The sequence below is a fragment of the Eublepharis macularius genome, chromosome 12, assembly GCF_028583425.1.
Source record: "Eublepharis macularius isolate TG4126 chromosome 12, MPM_Emac_v1.0, whole genome shotgun sequence".
NCBI classification, from domain to species: domain Eukaryota; kingdom Metazoa; phylum Chordata; class Lepidosauria; order Squamata; family Eublepharidae; genus Eublepharis; species Eublepharis macularius.
The window spans coordinates 53,080,648-53,103,328 of NC_072801.1; the positions used below are offsets into that span (position 1 = coordinate 53,080,648).

General features: G+C 43.8%; 2 protein-coding genes across 2 annotated transcripts; one reads left to right on the forward strand and one right to left on the reverse strand.

Moving 5' to 3' along the window:
- Positions 1 to 7,778: 7,778 nt before the first annotated feature.
- LOC129338650 (olfactory receptor 14I1-like) lies at positions 7,779 to 8,714 on the reverse strand. The gene has a single exon (XM_054993042.1). It carries the CDS (start codon positions 8,694 to 8,696, stop codon positions 7,779 to 7,781), a length of 918 nt encoding a protein of 305 aa, XP_054849017.1. The 5' UTR covers positions 8,697 to 8,714.
- A 13,001-nt stretch (positions 8,715 to 21,715) lies between these two features.
- LOC129339372 (olfactory receptor 14I1-like) lies at positions 21,716 to 22,681 on the forward strand (the record flags this gene model as incomplete). Its single annotated transcript, XM_054993956.1, has 1 exon — positions 21,716 to 22,681. A coding segment is annotated over one exon (966 nt), but the record flags the coding sequence as incomplete, so codon positions are not given.

Sequence of the window (22,681 nt, forward strand, 5' to 3'; positions counted from 1 at the left end):
AAGCAATTAAGCCAAGGCGGCACGCATATAGTGGGCTCCCATGTTTTGAAAACTGACATTCGAGAGAGAGTTCTAGTCCGCCCGCAAATGTCTTTAAAAGAGATCCGCATAGACTTAGCTGAGCTAAATGTAACCCAGAGGCTGCCGCAGTGCGCTCCCTATCTGGAGGCCGGTAGCAAGGGTTGGAATGCATGGCTACAACTGTGGATCGATCCCTCCCCCTCTCTCTCGCGTGCCAGACGAAGCATTGCCGACTGGACTGCTCCTGCAGCCGGAGGCTTAGCAATCATGGATTCGGTCAATATTGAGACTCTCGCTAATAAGTTTGCCCATGTCACGACTAGCATCTCTGACTTAGGTGAACCGGTGGTGCAGTCCCTAAATTCCATTTCAAATGGGCAACACGAGATCAGCTCCATTTTAGTTAACTGGGAGAGTCAAATTGAAAGAGACTTTTCTCTGCTGCTCAAAGGGACGCAGTCTTTTGAACGCAACGTGTCAATAGCCATGGCATGTATGCAAGCCCAACAATTGAATCAGGCTGTGGCCATGGGGCTAATTCGGCAAGCCACGGATGGGCACTTGCCCCTGGAAATTAAAAGATTGATTATGCCCAAATTGTCACCCATAGAACTGGAGCTTGAATCCTGGTGGTCTCTCGTAAATTCCTCATTCTCACCGACCACCCAGGAGCTTAAATTATTTTTATTAACGGCCAGTGCGCACGAGTCATTCCACGTGTATCCAGTCGTGCCTCTGGGACTCCAAGTCAGCGACACCGAAGTCCTCTACGCCCGCCACCCCGACCATTGGGCCCGCTTCACCCCGACCGGATGGCAGCTCGTCAGCCTCCAAGGGTGCCAGCATCGAGACCAGACCGGCTTCATTTGCCAGGACCAAGCCTTTGCACCTCATCACCCCTGTGTAGCCCCGCAAGTCGACGCCCTCAACGAGTGCCCCTTCGAGGTCGTCCGGGAGAACAGCTCCGCTGTGGTCTACCTTGGGAAAGGATGTGCCTGCGTGCGAACGGCCTGCGATTTTGTGATCCTGAACTCGTTCCAGATGAAGCCCGTGATCCCGGGAGTCAACCGCTGCTTTTGCAACCTGTCTTCGGTGGCAGCCTGCGACTTCACCTACACGGTACCGGTCTGGACCCAAGAAGAGATCCTGGTGGCACCCTCCATCTATCGCTATGTGAAGCCAGTTTCCCTCGGCATCGGTCTGGAGCTAATCCATGAGCTCCTGGCCCACCCGCAGCTCCACCGCACCCTCCAGAGCATCCAGAGGGACGGGGACACCACTGCTTTGGTTGTGTCCCACAACAGAAAGGAGATTTTGGATCTGGTCCAGCGGATTAAGACCACCGGCGAGCACTCGTGGTGGGAAACCCTCTTTGGCTGGAGCCCCACTGCCACTGGAATTTACAATTTGGCTCTGCACCCGATCGTTGTTATTCTGGCCTTCCAAGTTTTGTTATGTGCCTCACTGCTTTATTTGGGCTGTTGGAGCCGCCGACAGCTCCAGCAACTCCAGCTGTCCTACCGTTTGGATCATTACAACCCCGACCTCCTCTTGCCCTAAAGGTTATTCTTGGCGCCCTCCTTTAACCCTTGTTTGTTTTATTGCTTGTGCTGGTATGAACTATGCTTGTATTTTATTATGTGTACGGATCCTGAACCAGCCCCATGGACGCTTTGCTGCCGGACACCGCTCCGAGGCCCTCTTGTGGACTAGGGGGGGACATGTTTCTCTGCCTCCCAACCCACGGCCCGTCTCCAAACGACCGCCAGCAGCGCCACCTCCATGAGGACTAGAACTGTGTGTCTGAAGCCCTTCTCGCCGCCTGCCGACCCTGCCCTGCGGATTGACGCAGACAGCAAGGGGGGGTGGAAGTGTGTTTTGGAGCACATGGACTAAGTTTGCTTGTTCTTGTATATATGCAACCCAGTCCAGCAGCTGTACTGCGGACTGAGCCGTCTGTGATCTTTGTTACTCTATGGTTTTATGAATTTCTTTCCATTGCTTTCATGAATTTTACTCCCATGAATTTAGCCCCGAACTAGTCCCTCTCTCTATCTATCGCAAGTGCGCCCATGAACTTCCTCCCGATGAATTTGATTTTAACCTTAGGAATTGCCTTTTTAACCTGACTCCCTCCGCCGAGGCAGTTCTAGCCTATGAATTTGATTTTAATCCAGCCATATCGATTTGGTTTTTAATCGCAGAGTTTATTTTTCTGCCCCCATGAGCCCTTCCGCCGCTTACCCTCATGAATTATTTCCTCGCACTTGTTTTTACCCTCTATGAATTGTTCTACCTGACTTGCACTTTCGTATATGAATTATTCCCTCGCCTATGAGCTTTGTTTTAATTGCCTTTGCTTTTAATCCTATGTATCTATTTATGATTTTAACTATCCATGAATTGATCCATGTATATTAATTGCTCCTGGTTTTTAATGCTTTTAATCCACCATGAATTCCATATGAATTACCTTCATCCATGAATTAATCAATGTACACAATTATGGATTATTGCTATTTATATGCATGAATTGATCATTGCTGCCTATGAATTATTACTATTTATTCTGACGGTTGCACTTAGCACACCCCCTGGTGTGAACCCAGAGACCTGCAGCCCATTGGCTGATCTAAATTGCACTTATTCGGTTAGGTGGTTCTCCAAACTAAATTTTTGAGTGACGCCTCCCCCTCCTTCCCTTCCCACTCCTTCTTCGCTCGAAGCTCGACCACCGGACATTGCCGACCACCTCGCCTTTGAAGTCAAGTTCGGAGACCCGCGCGCCTGACGTCCCGGGGTCTCCGAGGGGGGGAATTGTTGCCAAGTAGGCCCCCTCCCCTGCTTTAAGGCCTGCCATGAACTGTGTTAGAGTTTCCTGCATCACTGTTTTACTGCTGCACCAAAGACTGCTTTGCACGTGTGTGTTCTGATACACGTGTCAGTTTCCTGCCTGCGTGTCAATTACCCTGCTGCTGTAATAGACTGTGTAGTTTACTGACTCCATGTTTGGGTAACTGCACAAAGGACTCTCTTTCTGGGCAGCCCTGCCCTGACCTGTATCTGGAATTCCCAGTGTGTGTTTGGACTTTGCTACAAGTGTGCCCCGTGCCTGCATTGCCATCTGCCACGGACCGTGCCTGTTCCCTGCCTTGGACTGTGTTTTAAAGTGTTGTTCCCGCTGCCTCCATGGAAGCCTGCCTCATATGGGCCCAAGCCGCTGCTAGCAGCCGGGCGCCAGCCGGGGAAACCTCCAGCGAGCCTGGCTAGGCGCTCCCTGGTCAGTTCCCGCCTGGAGCCTCCCGCGGGCCGGTCCCCAAGCTTGCCCTCGCTACCGGGCAGCCTGCAAACCAGCCTCAGCTATGCCCAGCCGGCATCCATGTTCTCAGGCAGCCAGAAGACCCTGAGAAGAAGACTGCTTTGAGAAGCCATTTCAGCGAAGCGGGCACACCACGTCCGCAGCGAGAGCCCCTCGCCCCGCTCTGCATATCTTAGGAGCCGCCCCGGAGAAGGAACTAAGTGCCGACCATCCCAAGCACTTAGAGAATGCATCTCAAAGAAACCTCCGCATTCCAAAGCTGATGACATCAGGACAAGCCCTGTCCGCTGGAACATCCTTTCAGCCCACTTGGATTTCCCCCTCCCTCCTTTGTCCCCTCTTCCTGAGGTATCACTTATCACAATCTGATTACCAAAGTGGCCCATCCAAGCCATTCAGTAGCCCATTAGACCCTTTGTTTTAATCTGTGAGAACCACCAAGTACAGCACCAGCCCCAGGGTACGTTTTGGGGTATTTAAGCTGGTCTCTCAGACCACTCGGTGCTCAGGCCATTCCTATCCAGACTTCCTTGCTGTCCGTCTGTGGTCCCAGTGCTGGCATTGGGCCACCCTCGCTGCTGTGTCTCTGCTTCGCTCCAGGATAAGTGAGTATTTCCCCTATCATCGTTGGGAACCAGCTAATGCGAACGTCTCTGTATTTCATACTCTATGTTTCTTAGACCTTGTATGTTCTTTGTATGATTGTGCAAGCTAGGCTTACGCTACACTCAATACACGTGTTTGGACCTTACTCCTTGTCTGCCTCTTTTTCACTAGAGTGTCTGGGATCGGGACCTCCGTAAACATAGGTTATGATCCTCGCTTAATATTAATAGTTACAGACTGCTACAGCTAATTCCCCATTATAATAAAAGAGCAGTTCTGGTAACAGTATGGCCTCATTTGGAATACTGTGTACAATTCTGGTCACCACACCTCAAAAAAGATATTATAGCACTAGAAAAAGTGCAGAAAAGGGCAACTAGAATGATTAAAGGGATGGAACACTTCCCCTATGAAGAAAGGTTAAAGCACTTGGGGCCCTTTAGCTTGGAGAAATGATGACTGAGGGGGTGACATGATAGAGGTTTACAAGATTATGCATGGGATAGAGAAGGTAGAGAAAGATGTATTTTTCTCCCTTTCTCACAATACAAGAACTCGTGAGTAGTCAATGAAATTGCTGAGCAGTGGGGCTAGAATGGATAAAAGGAAGTACTTCTTCACCTAAAGAGTGATTAACACATGGAATTCACTGCCACAGAAGGTGGTGGCAGCTTCAAGCATAGACAGCTTCAAGAGAGGATTGGAGAAACATATGGAGCAGAGATCCATCAGTAGCTATTAGCCACAGGGTATAGATGGAATTCTCTGTCTAGATTCTTGGTGTTTGGGGGGGCAATCAGTGGGAGGGCTTCTAGTGTCCCTTTCCAACTGGCAGACCTCCTGATGACACCTGGTTTTTTGGTCACTGTGTGACACAGAGTGTTGGACAGGATGGGCCATTGGCCTGATCCAACATGACTTCTCTTATGTTCTTATGTTCCGATGACATTAAGTCATCCTGAAGGGTGGTATATATATCGAATGTTGTTATTCTTCTTCCTCTTCCTCTTCTACAGACAAACAAGATTTTCAGAGGATAAGCTTTCGAGAGTCAGAGGTATTTTCTACAAATACAAAGGATTTGAATCTAGTGACTCCTTAGCGACCAACAGAGGGAAATACTACTTCATACCATGAGCAACTAAATTTTAGAATGAGATGAGATGGGGTAATTGCTGCAGACTTAAATGGATTTAAATGGGACTTGGCTACCTGAAGAGGAATGGTCTATCATTAGCACGATAGTAGAAAGTGACCACCTTGTAAAGTGCTGGGGAGCAATCAGCAGGTGAACATTGCTACTTGTGGGTCCTGCTTGCAACCTTCCTGGTGGCATCTGGCTGGTAACATTTTTAAACTGGATGCTGGAATATATGAATCATTGGTCTAACATAGTTACTCATATGTTCTTATTTCCTGCTATATGATGGGAATTTGAACTGTGGATGGGTAGAAACGACACAATGAATCATAATGATTTTTGCTTCACCAAATCCCACTCTCCAAATTTTGTGTTTCTTCAGTGAACTAGAGGCATAACCAGATGAGACACTAGTCTATGTTCAGATCTCTATTTTATTCAGTTTTGTAGGTATAAAGAGCCTGAACCAGATGGCATGGGTTTTAACACTCAAACTAATGGGATATCCTATCCAATCTGGGATGGTTGGCCATTTGTCTAATTAATCCCTATCATGCCACCACTGACAGGTTTTGTCTGGTGCTACCTGTTCACCAGTCTGCTTTATTGATTCTTTGAATGGGTGTGGTCACTATCCTGTCTGAACTCTGAAGCAAATCTGGAAGGATTTCCTTATGTAGAATATTTGGGTAACATCAAGTAGTCTGTGAACAATTCTATGAGGTTAGTATTGTTGCAAAACGTTGCAGTGTTCTGGATGCCTCTTAGTTAGAATTTGTAGTAAAGCCGGAGGTTCCTTTTTGTCTCTCCAGACCCAAAGAGGTGTTCTCCAGTTCAGGGTACATGAGGCAAGAGGAGTTGTAGGAATTTGATACGACCTAATTGACTGCAAAAATCAAAAGGCAGACTCTGTAGTGTCTGCTTCTTGCAGGGGGCAACATTGCCTCTTTTATTGCCTTCTGTGTCTAAAGTTTCAGAGACTCAGTTTGCATTTATTTAGATATTGAGTATCTGACTCCATTATAAAATATTCATATGCCAGAGGTCAATTTGCGGAATTCCCTGCCAGTGCCAGTGATGGCCCCATGCATAAACAGTTTGTAAAAGGGATTAGACAGATTCTTGGATTTTGGATCCATCAATTGCTACTGACCATAGTGACTAAAGAAAGCCTCAACATTCAGAGGACATAAACCTTTAAAACTCAGTGCTTAGGAAGCATGATAGAGAAAGGCCTCCTTGGCGTCTATGCCCTGTTTCTTGGCCCTCCAGGGCAACTGGTTGGCCTTTCTGTGAAACAGGATTCTGGAATACATGTGCCACTGTTCTAGTCCAACAAGACTTTCTTAAGTTCTACTCCTTATTAAAATCACTGTTACTACATAATTGAGTAAGTGTAATCCAGATGACTCTCTAGTTTATCACAGCACAGGTGCAGTCAGGGTGAGCCTCTGCAGCCTCCGAAGGGCCCACAGGTTGGCTCTGCCCTCCCCAGCCCCAATTGGGCTGGGGTCCCCAATTGGGATGGAGTCAGCAAGAGGAATGCCCAGCTGGCCTGGGGTCTACCTCCCCAGCCTTCCCTCCAAAGCATGACTCTGCCAAGGGGGGAGGTAGCAGGGGCACCTTTGCTTGCCTGCTTTCCCCCCCCCACCTTTCCACCCCCCAAGCCTGGATCTGCTGCAGGGGGTGGGGGCCCATGGGGGCAGCATGGCTTGCCTCTTTCCCCCACAGCTTTCCATTGCTGAACCTGGATCTGCTGCAGGTGAGATGCAGTTCAGGGGAGGGCACCTTGGCTTGCCTGCAAGACCTGCAGAGCCCAGGTCTACTAGCCATGGCTTTGCAACATAAGTAGACCTGGACTCTGGACTGGAAGAGTCCAGGTCTACTTGCCATGGCTTTGCAATATAAATAGAACTGTACTCTGGACTGGAGGAGCCCAGGTCTATTTGCCATGGCTTTGCAAGGTCAGTAGACCTGGTTTCTGAAACTTCAGGGCTCAGGTCTACTTGCCATGGCCTCCAAGTCCATGGGGCCCAGTTTTAAATGTCCTAGATTGGCAGGGCAAGTAGACCTGGTCTCTGTCCTCTAAGAGGGGGAATAGAGCTCCCTGGGTGTGCCCCCTGATGGTGCAGTAGGATGATTTCAGCCCGAAGCAAGCCCAATTTGACCCACTGTGACGTATAGGAGCACTCCAGGGACCTTTCTGCCCCCCCCCCTCCAGGCAGTGCCCCCGTGCTCCACAGCTGCCAAATTCGGCCCAAATTGGGGCTGATTCAGGTGGCTGTAGGGCCATTTCCACCACTCCCCCCCACAGCACTCCTGGGCTCCACAGCAGCCCAAAATCAGGCCTGGGATTGGCCAATGAAGGGAAGAGCCTGCCCATTCCTCTGCAGCCCAATTGGGGGAAGGAGGAAGCAGGATGAACAGACCCACCTCCCAGTCCTTCCTCAGCTGCCTTGCCCTCCCCCACCCCACCCAGATTGGGGTGAGGTGGAGGGGCCAATGTCAGTCCCAGCCATCCTGCCCTTCCCTTGACCAGATCAGGGCATAGTGGAGGTGGCAATGCCTGTCCTGTCTGCCCTGCCCTTTCTAGAGCCTGTTGTATTTTCCCCCACAACAGGCTTTGTTGCTACTAAATCATACTGATTATGTGTTTACAGAACAAATCCAGAAAAATACTTTCTTTCAAAACTACTTCAAGTGTAAAAGTTTACACATGGCAAGCTTAATGTCCTTGTTTCTCATGCTGTAGATCACAGGATTCATCATGGGTGGGACTACAGAATATATGACGGCAAATGCCAGGTTGGTTTGTGAAGAGGGGTGAGGTATAGGTCTGAGGTAGACAAGCATTCCACCAAATAAGAACATGGAGAAAACAATGAGATGGGGAAGGCAAGTGGAGAAGGCCTTTTGCCTTCCCTGTGATGAGGGGATTCTGAGCACCGTACTGAAGATCTGCACATAAGTTATGACTACAAATATAAAGCAGCCAAATGCTACTGTAACGCTTAATGCAAGAAGTGTGTTTTCAACTAGGTATAAATCCGAGCAAGAGATCTTTACTAACTGTGGGACCTCACAGAAAAACTGATCCACATTATTGGAGCAGAAAGTCATGGTGAAGGTGGTACCAGTGTGCAGTACAGCATAGAAAAGGCTACTAAGCCACGCACTGGCTGCCATTTGAATACATGCTCCTTTATTCATAATCGTCTCATAGCGTAGTGGGTTGCAGATAGCCACATAGCGGTCATGGGCCATTACTGTGAGAAGAGTGTAGTCTGATGCCGCAAAGAGCAGAAAAAAATAAACTTGAGCGGCACACCCAGAATAGGAAATCAATCTGGTATTCATGAGGGAATTGACCATGGATTTGGGTATGGTGACAGAAATGGAGCCAATGTCTGTCATGGCTAAGTTCATCAAAAAGAAGTACATGGGGGTGTGAAGATGTTGATCAAAAGCTACTACAGAGATGATAAGAAGATTTCCTGTAACTGTAGCCAAGTACACAGCCAGGAACACAACGAAGTGAACAATCTGCAATTCTCGCACATCTGAGAACTCCAAGAGTAAAAATTCAGTGGTGGACGTTTGGTTAGACATTTCCCCCTTCCTCTGAAATTGCAGAAAGCCTTTTAGAAGGAAAAAGAAAAAAAATGTTACATTCATTCAAAGATGTTATTACCTACTTCATAAAAGAGTTAGGCTGGAGCGCTACAGCTATAAATGTATTTATTTATTTACAAAATCTGTATACCATTTTTCTGCCCAAAGAAGTCCAATAAGGAAGCTAATAGCTAAAATAAAACTTTATAAAAACATATTATGTTTTAAATGTATAGTAGTTATTTCAACTATTTATATTAGTTATTTCAACTATTTGATATGTATTTATTTCTGTTGTGCCAACCTTCTAAGTTACACTTAGTTTGCAGGATTGCTGTTTTTTTACTCTCCTTTTTTGTTGTCTTTACCAGAGAGTTTGGGTGCCATGACCAAAATTGCACTCTTTTAGGCTGACACTTGCCTAAATCTCAGGAGGTAGGGGCTCTCAAAGTAGGCCTTAGAAGATTACCTTAACAGTCAGGTAGCTTCTTACACAAGTAAGCGGTACTTCAGGCATGCTGGTCCCAATTCATATAGGGTTTTAAAGGTCAATACCATCACCTTCAATTGGGTTTGGAAAGAAATTGGAAGGCAATATAGAGGGCCAAGACTAGAGATGGGCATGAACTGAAATATGAACCAAAATTAAGCATAAACCATGGTTTGTCAGATCCCATTTCTGACAAACTGCCACGAACTTTTAGGCTGGTTCATTTGGTTCATTTTTTGGTTCGTCACTGCAGACAGCTGGTGCCAATCAATCAGTTTCCTAAGCAACAGGGGATGGACTTCCTGCAGACCTTGTGCTGGCCCAGAAGTGACCTTCTGCTGGCTCAGAAGTGATGATTTTCTGACCTGGATGTGACGTTTTCACAAACCAAACAAACTGGTTCACGAACCGGGGGGCAGGTTTGTGAAAGTTCATGGTCGTGAAATTTGATAAACCACAAACCACATGGTTCGGATTTTTTCTGGTTCGTGCCCATCTCTAGCCAAGACTGGAGTGATATGCTCTCTACTATCCACTCCAGTCAACTCCCTGGCTGCAACATCCTGTATCAGTTGAAGTTTCCAAACATATCTCAAGGGCAGTCCCACATAGAGTGCATTGCAGTAATATTATTTAGATGTATGCACCACATACAGATATATTGTCAAAGGCTTTCACAGCCGGAGAAGGATGGTTGTTCTGGATTTTCTGGGTTGTATTGCCGTGGTCTTGGCATTGTAGTTCCTGACGTTTCGCCAGCAGCTGTGATTGGCATCTTCAGAGGTGTAGCACCGAAAGACAGGGATCTCTCAGTGTCAAACTGTGGAGGAGATGTCCTGTGGAGAAGAACATCTCCTCCACAGTTTGACACTGAGAGATCCCTGACTTTCGGTGCTACACCTCTGAAGATGCCAGTCACAGCTGCTGGCGAAACGTCAGGAACTACAATGCCAAGACCACGGCAATACAGCCCAGAAAATCCAAAACAACCACATACAGATATTTTCTGTTTTCGGAAGAAAGCTGTAAAAAGCACTCCTAATCCCAGATAACTCCTGCTTTTCCAGCTGTAGGCCTGTGTCCAGGAGCACCCTCAAGCTATAGATCTGTTCTTTCAAGAGAAGAGCAATCCCATCCAGAACAGAGGAACCTTAAATCCTGAGTTGGGCCTTCCACTCACCAATAGTATTTCCATCTTATTAAAATTAAACTTCAGTTTATTAGCCTACATTTAATATTGTGATGTTAATGAGATGGAGAAAATTCAGTTACTCTTAGGCATACATGAGGTAGAAAAGCACTGCCCAAGGGGCTCTTTTTTTTCCTAATATGCCTTCAGACAATTTAGACCTTTGCAGGTACACAAAAGGTGCACATCTCAATAAGGTTCCTCTGCTAGCCTCTTGAATTTCTGTACTGTTTCAAGCAAGATAGAGGTCCAAGTGCTGTCAATCTACGATACCTACCATGGCAGGGAGAGCTTCCTCCATTAGTTTATTTCCCCCAAATACACAGACATAGGCATATGCTCAGGACTTATTTATACATTAATAGAAGTCCAGGCTTAATTACTGCTGATATCAAGCTTCTGAATATTTTCCAGTATTATTTTAAAGAATTTTAAATGTAGAGGAATAATTAGCTTGCAGAATAGTTGATTTTGCCTTTACTCATGTCTAAACAAATGATATCTTTTTGTCCTGCAATCTTATTTGTTCTATAAAATATATTTGCAGCCATGAGAACTTGCTTATAGGGAAAAACAGTTTCAAATGCCACTGATTGCTGGTGCTACACAAGTACATCCATAAGGCTCATCTATGCAAATAACACACTGATATACTTAGAAACATAGAATTACAGGGTTAGAAGGGATCTCCAGGGTCATTTAGTCCAATCCCCCTCTATCTAAAGGGGTACAGACTTTGAAAGCCTTTTATACCTTTAAAAGTTGCTGCAAATGGGAATTTCTTAGAGTTGCTGATTCTTCCTGAACTATCTTGTTGAGGGAAAGTTCTCCTGCCACCACTTTTGCTTTCTGTGTATCTCAGTCATGCAGGGTGGATCCAACCAGATCTACAGAGAAGGGGGGTCTCTTTTGATTCCCCTACTCCCAAGCTATGTTGGGGATTGTGCATGGATGAAAGCTGTGTGGGATGGAGCTGTATTAAGGAGGAGCATTGGGTAGAATTGGGTGGAAAAGCAAGTTCCACCCCAAGTTCAGTCTTAAATTCCATAATTGATCTATTTCCTCCAGTTAGATCCTGGGCTAAGAATCACCATCAGTCCATGCATTGCAGCTTAACCTGTATCATACATGAGTTTTGTCTCATTAACTTTTTCAGAAGTGAATTATTATTTAGAAATAAAACACTTTGTAAAAAAAAAGCCCAGCAAGATTTGAGTACAGTGGCACTTTAAAGACCAACAAGATTTTCAGAGTGTAAGGTTTCGAGAGTCACTTTTTTAGGTGGGAGCTCTAACTCTTGAAAGCTTACACTCTGGAAATCTTCTTGGTCTCTAAGGTGCCACTGAACTCAAATCCTGCTGTTCCGCTGCAGATCAACGCAGCTGTCCACCTAAACTTAGGAAAAAAGATATACATGCCTGAAATAAAGAGAAAAATACTGAAGATATAACATATTCTGTGCTATAATCCTGCCATGCCCCTTTAATTATATCTATATAACATAAATATAAGATAAGCTATGTCTTTCCTACAACATTCAGTTCTGCTCTGGTTGATGAATGTCAAGAATTTTTGGAAAGTTGACCACAAATTATACACAAGAAACAAATGCATCCCTTTGAGATTTATCAATATACTTTAAAATGAAATAATTGCCTTCCATGGAAAAATACTTTTCTATACAAACACAACAGCATAGCAGTGCAACATAAAAATAATTTTTTAAGAAGTCCTTCAAAGAGAGCTCCATATGTTTCTCTAAAAAAAATCTGCAACGATACTCATGTACAATACTAAAAAAAACCTTCCTCAACAATATATTTTTTAAAAAATGCAAGCATTCTCAAAATACAGCAATATTGGAGCCTGAATTTTGACAGTAGGAATCATAAATAGTTTATGGAATATGAAATCTAAATGAGGAAAAATTCAGCAGTGGTAAATTTCATAAGCATTCCTAACAATAGCATTATTTAAAGCCATTAAACAATTCATTCAATCCACTTAATAAGCTCCTGAAAAACATTACTAGCATTCCAAAAATTCTTGTTTCCTCAGATGTTTCATTCAACCACTTTTGAGGCTCCTTTGAGCACACAAACAGGCTATGTTGTGGTTTGTTGGACCTGCATGTACAAAAGGACTGTAATAAAGACAGGATTTTGATCCAAGTGAAAAAGTTGTCTGGAATCAAGTCATAGCATGCTACAGAAATGACATAAATAAACAATTTTATGGTTAACGTACTGGCTAAGTGCTGTAATAATAAAGAGACATAAATAAAGACTGCCAAATGCTCATGAACGGTGCTTCCTTGAAATGAGACAAGCACTAACCAGTTTCTAGTCTATTTTCTTCATGGCCATTTTGATGGGTCGAAACAGGATGAAAAGATGTGATTTACAGTTAACTGATGGAGATTCAGAACATTACCTCAAAAAAAAAGCAACCTGTCATCTTTAAAATATATTTTTAAAATATTTACCTTAACACGAGTCATGAAATCAACATTACAGACGTCAATCTCCATGTACTAAACTATGATTTTTCTAGATGGGCTTGACTTAGTGAGGATCAGACCAATCAAGCAATGAATGGAGATTTGGCTGACAACAGATATTTTTTGCTGAGAACTTATAATCACTATGACTTTAATCTGCATCTTCTTTCTCAGTCCACCTTATATAAATTGCTACAACTTGATCCTCAACTCTGAAAAACAAAAGCTTTCAAATGTATACTATGCTCCTTTTTTCTCGTTGACTGAGAAAACAAATGGTGAACAAGAACATTGGAAAATAAGTGGAAAATAGGGAAGAATTATATTTCATTTTTAAGCCGTTCTGAATGTTCAGCTTGTTTAATACGTTACCTTAGTTATGATGTATTGTCGAAGGCTTTCACGGCCGGAGAATGATGGTTACCTTAGTTATCTTTACAAGCTGGTAGAAACAGTCTGTTTTGCTTTCACCCTGCAGCATAAAAAAAGTACGATGAGCAACAGACAGAAAATTTACCAAAAAACCTCTACTTAAGTTCAAGGCTTACAGTTAGATCCAGAAACTACCTGAGTCACAGCCCAATTTAGACAGCAATCCTAAATAAGTCTAAAACTAAGTCTTATTTAATTCAGCAGGGCTTACTCCTGGGAAAGTGGGGGGTGATTTTTTTTTTTAAGGATTACAGCCATAACTCCTATTTACTTGGAAGCCCCACTGATTTGTATGAATAATTATTCGGTAAGTATGATTAGTAATGTACACATGCATTACATCACTACATCACACCACTGGAGGGGAGCAGGAAGAGACACAATAAATGAATCAACGGGTGGAACACTGAAAAGGAAACTTCTTATGGAATAGCTGAATTAATAACTTACTTTTTCCTTCCAGCGCTTTCATTCAGTCTGCAATGAAATTTTGCATGAATTTGCAATCACAATGGCAAAAACTATAAAATATTAATTTCTTTTATCCACCCAGAAATTGCAGATGTAATCTCTGTCCATGCTGGCAGTAAGAACTTTATTAATGTCTCTGTAGAGCTTCGGGGACTTTTGGTTCTCAAGAGTTCTGCATGACTAGGTTCTTTGGAGTTCTGAAGATTTACTTATAGTTTACTAACGAACCTAAAGTTGTAATTAGTACCAGTGAGTGAGCGTTGATGCAGGAAAAAGTTACTACACAGGAAAGCAGTGTCAGTGGTCAGAGTGCCAGATGAGAGCTGGGGAGACCTGGGATTCAAGCACTGAAATTCACTGGTTGACCATGAACACACACTGTCTCTCAGCAGAACTCACTTCAGAGAATTGTTGTGAGGATAAAATGGAAGAATGAGGAAGGCGGCCTTGACCTCCTTGCAGGAGCAAACCAGAAAGGGGAAATGGCCCTGGGGAAAAACGGTTATGCCATCTCCCCTGCCACTCCCTCCACAGAAGGAAAATTGGCTGATGGCAGCGGTTGCAGGCAACTACACAGGGCTGTTGTGCACAAAATGACACTAGCCTTGCCTCTTGAGATGCCTGACCAAGTGAGGCGGGGAGAGCATCATCTCACATGGAGCTGCCCTCCATGACTTTTCCCCATGGTCTTAATGGACAATCAACCCCTGCCTTCTTGGGAAAAGGGCTGGAAGGGCAGTTTAATTAAAAATAATAGAGCTAAGACTTTATCATTATAGCAGACACTGGCAATTTCCACAGTACTCACCTTCATCTGGAATAGGGCGCAATGTTGCAAAAAATCCACGGAAGATAATATCTTCTCACACGAGTTTTGCGTGACATCACGCAAAACTTGCACGAGAAGACGCTATCTTCTGCGTTTTTTTCGTGACATTGTGCCCCGTTCTGGATGAAGGTGAATAGTGTGGAAATGGCCATTATCTTAGACTTTTTTACTCAGCAAATAATGGAACTCTGGAATTCACTGCCAGTGGACATAGTGGCGGCCACAAGCACAGATGGCTTAAAAAGGGGATTAGACAGATGCATGGAGGAGAAGTCCATCAATGGCTATTTGCCATGGTGAGTAAAGGAAGCCTCTATAAACATAGGCAACAGACCTCTGACTATCACTGCCATGATACAGCATCCATGGAAAGTCTTGGGCTCTGTGTCTTGACATCAGGCTTCAGGATCTGTGAGTCTCCTCACAAGCCAGGGTTTACCCTGCAGATGTTCACTGTATAGGGTCTGGAGCCAATTCTAGCACTCAAAGTTTTGTCCTTGTGAACTGGTTGAACAAGCAAGGCGCTCCATTTATCCCAGGGCTTAAGTATCCTGGAGAACAAGAGGCCCCACATCTTCCTGCACTTTCACTTGCCAGGGCTTGAATGAGTCCTGATCCTGCAAAACACTACATGTACTCAGGGGCAGTGACCTGGCTCAGCAGCTGGAAAACATAGGCCAGCTGTCTCTGTTGCTCTCACTAGGTGGGGGGAGAACTTGGGGGCTTGGTAGTCATGGATGTGGCCATACAAGTCAGGGACTGGTTCCCCTGGATTCTGGCATGTTGGCAGCATTGCCTGGAGCTAAGCCTTCATGGGTAGGCTTGCAACTGAGGCCTTGGGATTCAGGAGCTCTGATTCTGGAAGAAGCTCTGGGTCTGAAGGGGGTCCAGTGGTGTTGTGTTGCTCTGCCTACCTGGTCATCCCTCAGAATGGGTTCCTTCTGGTCATCATCTGAGGAATCTGTTCCTGAGTCTGGCTCAGGCAGGTTCACAACATTATGCCCTGGTTGGTCTTCCAAGGCACCTTACAGGCTGCTGTGTCAAACCATAAGTTGAACTAGATGGATCACTGCTGTGTTCCAGCAGGCTCTACTTTTGCTCTTATTGGGTGGAAAATCAAGATTCTTTCTGGCTTTTTAAAAATGTTAATGAGTTTTACAGTCCAAATTACACTCGCTATGATGAAAATGAACAAAAAATATTGTTGGAATGAATGACTTTTCTGACCTATGTTGCATATTAGTGAGTGAGATCCATCCAGTTTCTCCAAAATGGATGAAGATTTCCCTTTGGCCATCTCAAAAGGCGATGCTGGGGCTCATGGGGCCCGCAAGGATAAAAGCTAAGTGGGGTGGAGACTGTATTGAGCAGGGGGAGTTGGTGAGGCTGAGCAAAAAAGGTGGCCCTTTTCAAGACAGCAAGTTTTCTTTGTTGTCCACTTCAAGGATTTAAGGCCATGAGCTGATCCACGGCATGTGCTCTGTTCACAGCTAGTATTGCTTCTGCCCGCCATATGGATTGCTTCAGTATCTGAACTGCTCATATAGGGGCAAAGCATGGATTAAGAGACATTTAAACATAATACCAGACTACATCAAACCCTGCATGGCTAGGGAAATTTTTGTGTACTACATATAAATCTCTTCTTTCTTTCTTCTTTTATTTATGTCAGCAAAGTCGGTCACAAGGGGATAGCCTGGGATCTACTCAAACTTTTCTATTTATCTGAGTTTCCTGCTTTCAGTCTGTTTTGGGATAATGTAAGGTTTTTAGAAAAAAGTCTAAAGTATGGCAGCAATGTGGGTTCCCCAGTCATGGATGTCCCCCAGCCACTAAATAATTGCACTACAGAAGCTGAAACTGACTTCTAAGTAAAGATTTTGATTTTTCAGTGCTACTGTTTTTAGGTTTATGGTTTTGATGTATACAATTTTTGCAGGACCAGATGCACTTACTTCTATGTCACTATCTAACGAGGGGTATCTTGCTCTCATCCATGTAGCTTAGTCAGCTATACTTTTTTGCTTTTGAGGCAATGAAACATCCCTCCCTGGCATAAAGTAGGTGTCAACATGGCAAAATACTGAACTTATACATGGCTTGTCTTTCTGGAGACTTATCCATATATGTACAACAAGCTTAAAGAGACAAGTTAACTCTTTCTGTTGTAGGAACTTCCAATTGTTGCATTGGTCTTCTGCTATCTACTGGATAATTTTAGATAATTTTAGACTCTGAATTTATGGAGATGGCAACAAGTGGGGAATGTGCAGACTACCCCCAACCATCCATCCATCCATCCATCCATCCATCCATCCATCCATCCATCCATCCATCCATCCACCTATCTATAGCCCATCTTTCTCACTGAGATGCAAGATGGATTACACAGTGTAATTCAATACAATCAGCAGCTGGGGCATTTAATAAACAATACAAAAAGGTATAGGTTGGAGAAATTTGAATACAAGCAGAAATCCAATATGGAACCAAAACTATGTTAAAACAAAACATAAGCAATTTAACATAACACATAAAATGACATGGAAGCAACCCAGTAGGAACATACTTACAATAACAGACAGAGGACGATAATGACTATTGCCTCACAGCCCAAGCACCATAGCCAGCAGGGGCTTGGGGGAGCAAAAGCCACTGCTGCTGTGTGCCTGCACAGCACCACTCATCCTCCACAGGTCTGCTCTCGTCCAAAGACCAGCTTTCCTCCTTTGCTGCCGAGGTGCTGCCACCGGGACCTGCATGCTTCGCTTCGGCCTGGCTGCCCTTCTACTTGGCCCCAGCACGTCTTGCTTCCATGTCGCCATGGGCCAAGTGTTGAAGGGCGGGGGCCAGCTTCCCAGGCCTGGGGCTGCACCAGATGAACCTGGCCGTGACCCCTGGCCCCTGGTCTTTCTCCGCCCCTCCACAACATGGCGGCCACCATGCCATCTCCCCAGTCACCTCCCCCACAATGCCCGCAGTCCAGTCCCCCAGGTGAGTCTTGGAGCCGTTGCTTCATGCACAAGCCATTCATGAAGCTCCATTCTAAACAAACAAGTGGTCGTTGCAAGCCTCGTTTCTTTCCTTCATCAGCCATTCATCAAGCCAGACAGTCTGGGGCCTTTCAATCAATTCCCTTGGCAACAGCAGGGACTGTCTGAACTCCTTCTGGCTTTCCTTCTGGCTTTAACCCTTCAAAGTACTTCCGGCAGAGAGTCCCATTTTTGCCACTGTGAGGAGAAAATGACAACAAAGAGAAGAACCCATGGATCATGCCTTTCCCGGGGTGCAATCTCTCTGAAACTTGGGGGAGGTCTTCAGAGGACAGTGAGGACTATGTCCCTTGCAAATTTGGTGGGTACTGAACATTGGGAAAGTCAGTTTGTGGGGTGTTTAAAGTGCCCTGCCCCTCGCTCCTGGCAGGAAAGGGCCCTTTAAACTATCAGCTAGCAGGCAGGTAGGAATTCCCCCTGCCACCTGCCAGCCGATAGTTTAAAGGGATCTTTAAGGGGCCATGAACAACGAACAATGAACATGTTTGTGAACAGGCTCATGTTTGTTACTGTTTGTTGTTCATGGATGGCAACAAACAACGAACAGCTTTTTCATTTTTTTTCCATTCGTGCCCATGTCTACTTTAAGTACGTGTTTCGAGATATTAACTAAATACAGAGAGGGAATTATATTTCCATACTCATAAGCCTTTTTAATATCATGAGGGCAGATCTGACTGCTAATAGCTGGGCCCAGTTGAACGATGGGGAACCTGCGAAGATACTTCATTTATTCCTTTATTCCTTTCCTCACACTATTTCATCTAACCCTCCTCCTGGCAACTCCCATACCCTCACCTTTCTTTCTCTCCTTCCCACCAACCTATTTTTTATCTTCAGCTATATTTATGATCTATTTACTATTTATTCACCAGCATACTAATGTCACTTCCAATAAAAACTGTATGTGGCAACATTAGATGCACTAATCAGTCCACTACTTCATATCTAGTTTTTGCTGGAAGTGATGCCAGTGGACCAGCATGATGCCACTGCGCTCCATCTCCCCCATTTCCTCCCACTGGTGCCTAAGGCACTGGCAGGTGAAAGTGTGTGATGTTGCGAAATTCCCACTGCCTCACAGAAATATGGACTTGGCATCCATATTTCACCATGTTCATGGGAAGAAGCAATGAAGGAGAAGAGAACATTGGAGAGAATGACAGAGCATAACATTTGCTATAAATCTAATTTGGGCTACAGTTCACAAAAATGGGTGATTGGTCTTGCTAAATCTTAATCCAGAGTTCCTGCCGTTCTTTCAACAGGAAGGGGAACTGCTCAATCAGTATTCTAATTACGATTATATATTGCTCACACACAAGCTATGGGGTTGGCAATTGGAACAAATTATTTTTTTCATTTTTTTTCAATTGCTATTCTCACCGAAGTCTAATGATCATGACTTCAGGAGCTCAACTTCAATTTTTTGCAATAAATATGTCCAATGTGCAATAATTTCCACTGAAAAGCTGTATGTGTGAGTTAGAAAGGGAGAATTCTGGGGAGGGGATATTGGGAGATCTTTTCTTCACCATCACCTAGATTCTGCATCATCCAGATATTGCTAGTTGATCAAATTCTAGAAGTGCCACATGACTGTGTACAAAAAACACAAGCCTTGGAGGATTCAAAGGCCCAATTCCACTGAAGGGAAGCATTCCTCCAGTGACCTGGTATAACCCTTGCCCACTAGAGGGAGATAGATAGTTGGGGTATTCCTTATAAGGAAAAAAAGGCTGGAGGGCCTGAAGCTGCAGAGAGAAGCACTCTCCCCTCAGAAACACTCCTTTCTATGAACTCTGTATTAATGTTATAGGTATGAGAATTTCTTATACATATTATTGGAAGGGAAGATTGTGTTTACATTAATTGGCTGTTAGTTTGTAATTTGATTATTGTTGGGACTATTTGAAATGGATATTATATGTATAATTTTCCCTGAGAGACTGGAGGGCCTGAAGCTGCAGGGAGAAGCACTCTCTCCTCAGAAACTCTCCTTTCTATGAACTCTGTATTAATGTTATAGGACTCCTGTGAAGAACAGAAGGCATCTCAACGTAGAGCACAGCTACAAGTTGCTGCAATTCAAGGGACTGACCACCATACAGAAGTCAGAAAGACTGAGACCTGGGTCCGCTTGAGTAAAACAGGCCTGTTTTGTTACATGATTGTTGTTATATATGCTTTATTATTGTATTGTTCCAAATAAGATGTTTTTTCCTCAAGTTTGTTCATTGTAATCTTTTATAAATGCAAGTGTCACAAGGTGGGATCACACTGTCATAGACATGAACTCTCCCAGTTCTCAGATTAGATAAATGTATTTATTTGATATTGCTCTTGAACAAAACAGGTTACACTGGCACTCCATGGTGTCTACGTGCAGCACCCACATTACATTGTATGTTATGATTCTGATGTAGTTAGATACACCTTCACTCTAAGTAGGATACCTGTAGTCCAGATCATAGTCAGGAATGAACTTGAAACACGTAAGGCTGAACCCAAAGTTTCAGTTCTAGTAATGGTGGAGACTTCCTCTGTCAGAAGGAACTTTGTACCAGTAGAACATTACTTCCACCAATGGAAGAGTCCATATACCAGAAGGAGGCTGCACCATTACTAGAATGAAAATTTTGGGTTCATCCTTAGGTCATAGCTCAGTTTAGACTGTATTCTGGACTAGAGGTACAATTCTGAGAGTAAGGATGCACCTCACAGTCACAAAATACTATATGATGCACATGTTGCCCACGGACACTCTGAAGTGCCAGACCACTCAATCTTTTTTTTAAAAAAAAATGGGAAGATTCATGTAATATAATTCCCTGTACAGCAAGTCACAGGACTTGTCCGTAAATTTCATATGAAAAAGTTAAACTTCTATTAAAAACCAAATATAAACAGTGATAAGGAAGACAAAGTTTTCAGGAGTGCTTTATCATTCTCATATCTTACGCCGGGATCGTCTCTGCTAATTAAGTTAGCATAAGGACTCTGGGGAGTAAGTCTCCAGATAAGTAAAACATATAAATTAACTGCTGCCTATAGACAACAGATATTCAGGCCAGTAGAGAAAATAAAAAATATAGAGACTTATCTCAAAAAGAAAAGGGTGGAAAAGTACTTAAATAACAAGGATGATGGTAAGAAACAAACTTCAGAAGGGTTAGAGAAAAGCTTACATACGGAGATGGAAAAAATGCAAATAGAATAATGGTAAGTTATTTGATATATTGATAATTTTAGGTTTTACTCAGGACCTCTTCATATTAAGTAAGTGGCATGGCTTCTGCCAACCCACTCAATCTCTTTCTGGTGCCAGAGTTTCAGGCAAGTGCCAGAATCTGTGTAAGACATTTGCTACAAGTCCATTGACTAGCAGGACAATCCTGAGCAGTTCTTCAAAGAATCCTACTCATGTCTATACATTAGGGCTTACTCTCAGGAAAGTGTTCTTGGGAATGCACCCTAAGTCAGCTGTGCTTAGGATTGTACTGTAAATTGGTAAGCCATTCCATGTGGAAAGTCTACAGTTTAGCACCCCTTCTCTCTTAATTTAACTGCTGTTATGAAGATTTTCCATATTTGTGTAGTGTTTGTTTATGTTCATCATGATTTCTACCTGAAGCAACTTCATGCCAAATTTTTCATTGATGGACACTGACATCTTTTACATAAGAGAGGTGCCCTTATTTTTTTTTCTCTACATACTCAATAAATGATCTCAGTCTTTTTCACACTTACTTTAAATAGATGCTGGGGAAGGTAAACAGATTTTACTTGTGCAAAGCTCTTTGTTGTTACACATGACTCATAAAAAGTTTCTTTTCCCATGCGCATGTAGTATTCACATGTGCACAGAAAAAAGTGGGATATAGGTGCCAGAGGTCTGAAAATGTTTACTGAATAGTATGTATGGGATGCAAGTGCCAATTTTCACTGCACTTCTGCGTTTTCGTTGGGTGGCATGGGGACAGTGACGAGATGACAGGGTTGGCAATATGGGCATTATCAGTCAATTCAATTTCAGCAGTTAAAATACTGTTCTCTTTCTGTTTCCTTCTTCTCAGGGAAAACTGCTCAATGCAACCTCTCTGTCTGATTTTCTACTCCTGGAATTCTCAGATGTTCGGGAACTGCAGTTTCTACACTTCATGGCTTTTCTGATGATTTACTTGGCAGTTGTGACAGCGAATCTACTCATCATGTTTTCAGTTGCCTTAGACCGCCACCTGCACACCCCCATGTACTTCTTGCTGATGAACTTGGCCATGCAGGACATTGGTCAAGTTTCAGTCATTGTCCCCAAATCCATGATCAATTCCCTCCTGAATATCAGACACATTTCTTACTCAGGGTGCGTTGCTCAGGTCTTTTTCTTTTTCTTCTTTGCAACGTCTGATTTTGGTCTCCTCACAGTCATGGCATATGACCGGTATGTGGCCATTTGCAATCCATTACATTATGAGATGGTAATAAATAGGCAGGCCTGCATTGAAATGATTGCTGGTATATGGGTTGCTTGTTTTCTCTATGCTGGGATGCACACCTGTGGGACTTTTGCAACCCATTTCTGCTCTACTATCGTCAATCAGTTCTTTTGTGATATCCCACAGCTAATAAAATTGTCTTGCTTTGGCTCAAATATAGTTGAAATGAGTAGTATTGGGATTGGAGTTGTCATTGGCCTAAGCTGTTTTATCTATATCCTTGTAACTTACGTGCAAATTTTCATCACTGTGTTAAGAATGCCTTCTGCAAAGGGGAGGCAAAAGGCTTTCTCCACTTGCATTCCCCACCTTATTGTCTCCTTCACATTTTTATTCTCTGCATGCTTTGCCTACCTAAAGCCTGCTTCTCAGACTCCATCACAGCTGGATTTGATATTTGGTGTAATCTATTCTTTGGTTCCACCCCTATTGAATCCAGTGATTTACAGTATAAGAAACAAGGAAGTCAAAAAAGCAATGGCAAAAGTTTTAGGTTTCAGGGAGTTTTCTACAAACACATGA

Coding starts and splice junctions, on each gene's coding strand:
- LOC129338650 (XM_054993042.1), bottom strand. CDS start 8,696: ATGTCTAACCAAACGTCCACCACTGAATTTTTACTCTTGGAGTTCTCA.